A 6,285-nucleotide genomic window follows, 5' to 3' on the forward strand; every position below is an offset into this window, starting at 1 on the left:
ATGAAGATGATCCTTTGGCAAACCTGAGGTCACTGAAATTTGTTAGCTAGCTGGACCTCAGCTTCTCTTGTATGTGATAAGAGGTCGATTTCAAAAAGAAAGTACTTCAGTAAAACAGGACATGACAGAAAGTGAAAGGACATTATTTAAAACACCAAGTTACCTGAACTAGATGACCTAACTGTCAGGAGGCTGAGTAAGGCTGCTGCCTGTTAAAGTGGTGTAGAGACTCCCTAGGGAGACCTTTGCAGGGGGCATGACACACCATAAGTTTTTGCATAGTGACATTCAAATGCTGTTTGTTTTTGTCGCTGTCATACTATCACAGTTGTATGTGCAAGTTTTCCAGAGTCTACATAATGTGTGATAATGACACTGCCCTGATGGTTAATGGAACGCGTTTCCATCTCTGTCCACACAAACAACACCTTTCCAAAGTCTTCTTGGGGTCTTTTTGTAAGACTGTTCAGGAACCCTGAGATCCACAAGGTTGAGAATTGATTGTTCACAGAATACATATCTAACACGTCACAGTCCAACTTTAAATAATGTTTTACCACTTCAAATGTACAGCACTCTTCCTCCTTTCATGCTATTGTTGTCATTCATGTTTACTCTGCATATGTTAAAAACACAACAGTGTTGCTATATAGCTTTTTCTTTAGACAACTTTCTTTTTAAGGCTTTTTTCTTTCAGCCCTTTAATTGTGTCCCGACATGCATAATTTCTGGTGAAAAGTCACTTGTCCTTTGATCCCCTGTATGTGATGTGTTCCTTCCCATCCTCACTCTACCCCAGCTGTTTTTATCATTTCTCTTTATTACTGGATGGTAGAAACTTAATTACTGGTTCAGACTGACTGATCTCATCTCCCTAACACTCATGTGGAAGCTCCATTACCAGCATGGCCTTGGTGGGAAGTGGAGCCATTTAGAGAAGGACCAGGTTGTGCCTGCACTGTCCTGGATCAATGGCAGGACTAATACTTTACTTGGGAGACTGGGGTAGTTCTCTCAAGACTGAGTTAGACTGGACTAGATCTTTTGGAGTGAGCTGTGCCTTGTGGACTGGAAGAGTCACTGTGAGAGGAAGCCGCTGGTGCATTTGGCTTTCTCTCTGCAAGTGATCTGTTTCGTGCCTCTCCGTCCGCTCTCACAAGAGCCTGTCCCGTGATGTCCTCTCCTGTGTCACGGTGAAGCCAGGGTTCAGCACCACACTGTGTGGACTTTCCATCCTCCAAAATGATAAGCCAAATAAGCATCTTTTCCTTACAAAGTACTTCCCCTCAGGTGTTTTGGCGTAACAACACAAAGTGGACGAGGGCATTTACAATGAGCCTTGGAACAGGAATCTTTTCATTTCTGTTCTCTTGTGTTAGTAGGTTTATAATTAAAACTTGAGTTTTTCAGTCCTTATTTAACTATTTTTCCTTTCTCCTTTGTGTTCACCTGAGGTTTCAGTTATATGCACAGAAGATCACTTGAACTTGTTCCACAGCTCGTAGACTGATCCTTTTTCAGCTTATTTTACGCTTTCTTCAGTTTGGACAATTTCTATTGTTCTTTTCTTCAAGTCTACTGAGATTTTTCTTGGATTTTTTCTCATCTGATGTTAATCATATCTAATTTATTTTTCATCTCTAGAAGTTCCACTTGACCCTTATGTCTTTAATTTTTCTACTCTTTATGTTCCTATAGCTCTTTAGTCATTTACTATATTTTTATTATGTATAATTTTAATGATTTATAATAATTATTTCCTTTTATAATGGTAATTCAATAGTCTATGTCATTTCTTGATCTTCTTCTATATTTTTTCCTCCTGGCTATAGATGATGTTTTCCTACTTGTTCACATGTCTGAGAATTCTGATGATGCTACATATACGAATGTTATATCATTGGATGGAGACTCTTTTGGGGGAATAACCAAGTGTATATTTATTTAGAGGAAAAAAAGAAGAGTTTCCCTCCCATTTTTGGGGAGGCGAGTTCCAAAAGGCAGAAAAATCATAGATTTTGAAGTTCAGGGGTGTGTTAGTTACTTTCTTCTCATTGCTGAGACAAAATACCTGACACCCAGAATTAAGGAAGCAAAAGTTTATTTAGCTCACAGTTTGTGGAAGTTTCAGTCCATACTCCACTGGCTCCAAGGCAGAGTGGCACATGGCAGAGGGCAACAGTTCACAGCTGTGGAAAACAGCAAAAGCAACAAGAGCAAAAAGGGGGGAGCAGAGAGAGCCTCTTTCTTTCCCTTATATTGTATGCAGGTTACTCGCCCCACACCTATAATCCCAGCATTAGACCATGAATCAATCACCAACTCTAGAAGTCTGCACCCATGACTGCATGAGGTTTTAAGAGACATCTAGACACAAATTATAACAAGAGGCTTTTATACAGTTTTTGATACAGGTGAGCATGACAGAATGCATGGACATTACTAGTTGCTGCCTGGCCTTTGGTGTCCAGAAAGTAAGCTTTCTTATTTGTGTTCCACTCCTCCAAGATTCCTTCTAGTTTGTTTAGGAACTTTCCCAGTTTCTACTGAACAGCCCATATCATGGGACTTCTTTAGCCCACTTCTAATGTAACACTTTTGGAGGATTCTGGTGTCTGCCTCATGTATCACAAGGGCTGCTGTATCTTGGTTGCTGTGAATAAACACTGTGCCTAGCAGTGTGTGAGCTCTGGAAGTTACTTGACTTATTGCTTTCTCTTTCTTTCAGAGAGTTTCCTTTACATGTGTGCAAATCAGCCAGAGGTTAAAAGTGCACTGGAAGGTCAGTTCCTATCATTATAGTAATTGATTTTATTGTATTTCACAAATGTACTAGTCCATGGGAAAACGTTGGTTCTTCACTGCAGATTATCGGGCAAGCACTGCCTGGATGATGGAGGTGCATGCTGCTTGGGACTCGGGGATGGACAGGGTTGATTAGGTGATGTACTGCTGGGGAGGAGAGAGGCTTTCTATACGGAGACATCCTTCTTTATCCATAGGAATTGAGGGACATTCCAAGAAAAGGGCCTCAGACTAGTCCCCTTAAAAGTTGTGCCTGGGATTATCTGGGGGACAATCTCTGCACCATGAGAGTGCACTGCAGGTAGTAGTAATTAAATATTGTCTAAGTACAGTTTATTGTATAAAACAAATGTGCAGTGGTTTCTTCTTAGAGGACTATTTGTTCTTCTTTATCTACCTTTCTCACAGGCCATTTGCAATGGTGCCTGTTATATAATTTTTTCTTTGTTTTTAGTTACATGCTTTCACCTGTCATTGGAAAATATTAAATGAAAAATTTCAGATATGAACGGTTCATAAGTTTCAACCATATCATGTGAGCAGTGTGATGAAATCTTGCATGGTTGTGCTCCATTCTCCCAGGGTGAGAGTTATGCCTATGTCTAGTATCTCATGGTGCACAGTGACCCACACCTTTTGTTAGTCAGTCAGTTTTCTACCACACCTGAAATTAGAAAAGGTACAGCCACAGTGCATGACAAGGGCTTAATTAAGGTAGAAGGGGCACAGTATTTGTGTGTAGAAGACACGAACCCACAACGTTTCAGTTGACGGCAATGTGTTGCACCTGAAAGCATTGTGCCAACTTTATTTTTATTTTTATTTTTTTATTTTTTTCCCAGTACCAGGAATCGCACTCACGACCTCGCGCTTGCCAGGCAGGCGCTGTGCCGCTGAGCTAAATCCCCAGCCCCTGTGCCCACTTTATAAACAAACATCATTATAGGCACGTGTGTATGGGAAAAGTAGCCCTTTTAGTGTTCAGTGATGTATGTGATTTCAGACATCCTCTGCGGGTCTTGGAACAGATCTCCTGTGGATAAGGGGGAAGGAGGACAATGGCGTTAGGAATACTTAAAATAGGGTCAGGCAAATATAGACTGCAATTCTCAGAAATACCACCACATGGCACTACTTCTTCATGTGTGGTTCACGTTTGCAGATGGGCATTTGTTCAACAGATCTATTACGTCTGTAGTAATAGACAGACTGCTGTCGTGCTGAATAAAGCTCTGGTTTCTTTCAGTGATGTGTTTCTACGAGCGCTCACTCGGGCTATATCACAAACAAGGATCATTTTCTTTTTCTAACATGCTTTCTGTCATCTGCTCTATTCTTGTGATACTCTTAACATCCAGTAATTCACTTTTTTCCTAAGCACTAATATTTCAATTTCCTGCAATCACGACAACTTTAGCTTTCTTCCCTTTATAACAGTATATTTTTTCTCTTTTTTTAGGGTGGAGCCATGGAGACTCAGTGACCCAGACAGAAGGTCCAGTCATTCTCTCAGAGAGGGCCCCTCTGACCCTGAACTGCACGTACGAGACTACTTATTCAGCTTCCTTCCTTTGCTGGTATGTCCAGTATTCCCACGCAGCTCCGCGGCTCCTCCTGAGGAGTGCGACAGAAAACCAGCGGGCCGAGAACCAAGGCTTTCAGGCTACTCTCGTCAAGAGCCAGCGCTCCTTCCACCTGCAGAAAGCCTCACTCCAGTTGTCAGACTCTGCCCTGTACTACTGTGCCCTGGAGACACAGTGAACAGAACTGCAGGGGGAGCTGAGCAAAAACCCAGAGGGTGCCCGCGGCTGCGGGGGGCATCCCTGGTAGGGGACGGTTGTGTCTCTCCCTGCTGTCACAGTGTTCACTCAGTTTCCCCAAGAACATGAACCAGTCTCAGGTCAAATTCCAAGAACCTCAGAGGTCCCGAGTTACGTGGATGTAGGGAGGGGTGGATGTAGAATTAGAGAGAACAGTTTTGCTCTCTGAAGTACCAGTGCTCAGCATGAAAGGTTTCTCTCCCTTTCAGACTTGAGACCCTCTCATTGCTGAAATTTCCTGAAAACGCTGACATGTAATTTTTCTATACCATCCTGTCTCACCTATTAGCTGCTACTTATAATCTCCTGGGATATTAGGTTCTTCATGCGGACATTTAAGATCCAAGCAAAGGACGTTGAATCTGTTTTATTATCCTACTTCAGTCTCCACAACTAAGTTAGGCTCTGCCTCTCCTTAGTCCCTGCTTCAAAATAGTCTACACAACTTCCCACCAGCCCTTTGCTTCATGAGGCCGCTCAGGAGACGTGGTCTAGGAGGACCCTCAGGACCAAGAAATGGGGGCAACTCCCTTCCTGGCCCTCCCTGCACAAGAGATGGAAGGCAGGCTGGCCAGGAAAACTGTGTGCAGGGAGTCCTGCCTCTGTATGTCCAGCTTCTTCCGCTATCACCTTGACCTTACGGTCCCAGTCATTGGGTATAGCTGCTCACCTGAGGCTGGGCTTTAGTTCTTGGATAATTCATCTAAAATAGTAGAAAAGAGGCTGAGATTTTGACCACATATTTTGACCAAATATTAGTTTAAGTTAAACTACATCAACATTTTCATATATTTTCCTGTAAAGCTAGTAATATGTGAATGCAGAGACCACGGATGCCTCTCATAAGAAAGACTCACTTTCATCTGTGTGTGAGCTGGAAAGATGAGAACTGTCTCTTACTGATGAGGAAGGCAAATGGACATCTACTCTCACCTTTCTGAAACTGAACAATAACAGCACTAGACAGACAAATGATTATCTCTCACCTGAAACTTGATCAAACTTCAGACCCCAGAATAAACTCAGTCTTTACAAGAAACCATGGTGTTTCTCTTGGGTTCTTATTATTCACTGCTGCCATGGCTTCAGCTGCACTCTGGGTTGTTGAGTTCACTGAGATGGGAGCAAGAAAAGTAGGGTCAAGCCCCTCATTGGGTCCTTTCTGGGTTATTCTTGGTTTTTTCTTTTTTGGTTTTTCTCCGGTACCGGGAACCAAACTCACAACCTTGCGCTTGCCAGGCAGGCGCTTTGCCGCTGAGCTAAATCCCCAGCCCCTTCTTGGTTTTTTCTTTTTCCCCAAACTCATGCTTTTTCCCTGTCTTTCCTGTCCTGCACTGTGAGGTGACTCACCCAGGCTCCCACCTCAAAGTAATTTCATGTACATTTATTTCTCATTCTAAAAACTGTTTTGTGCTCATTTTAATTCACATTTTAATTTTTTTAAAACAAACCCTTAAGTTTGTTTTAGAAAACATAAATCCTTCTCTATACATGATCGCAAACCTTTGAATTCCAACCCTGGAAAGGCCAAAGGAAATGAGGAAAGTTCAACACCTCCAGAGCCTCTCCTTAGCTCTCTTTCTGGCCCCTGGTGGGCACTAAACTGGAAATGGCTTGCTGTCTAATGGAGTAGATTCAAAAAACCTTTCTTCCCCTACAG

At 42.5% G+C, this 6,285-nt stretch overlaps 1 gene segment (V, D, J or C); it reads left to right on the forward strand.

The window, feature by feature from the left end:
- Positions 1-4,018: 4,018 nt before the first annotated feature.
- On the forward strand, positions 4,019-4,566 carry LOC102004426. The segment is given in 2 exon segments: positions 4,019-4,162; positions 4,265-4,566. Coding segments are annotated over 2 exon segments (411 nt in total).
- The last annotated feature ends 1,719 nt before the right edge of the window (positions 4,567-6,285 follow it).

The sequence above is a fragment of the Chinchilla lanigera genome, unplaced genomic scaffold, assembly GCF_000276665.1.
Source record: "Chinchilla lanigera isolate Chin_1 unplaced genomic scaffold, ChiLan1.0 scaffold00149, whole genome shotgun sequence".
NCBI classification, from domain to species: Eukaryota; Metazoa; Chordata; class Mammalia; order Rodentia; family Chinchillidae; genus Chinchilla; species Chinchilla lanigera.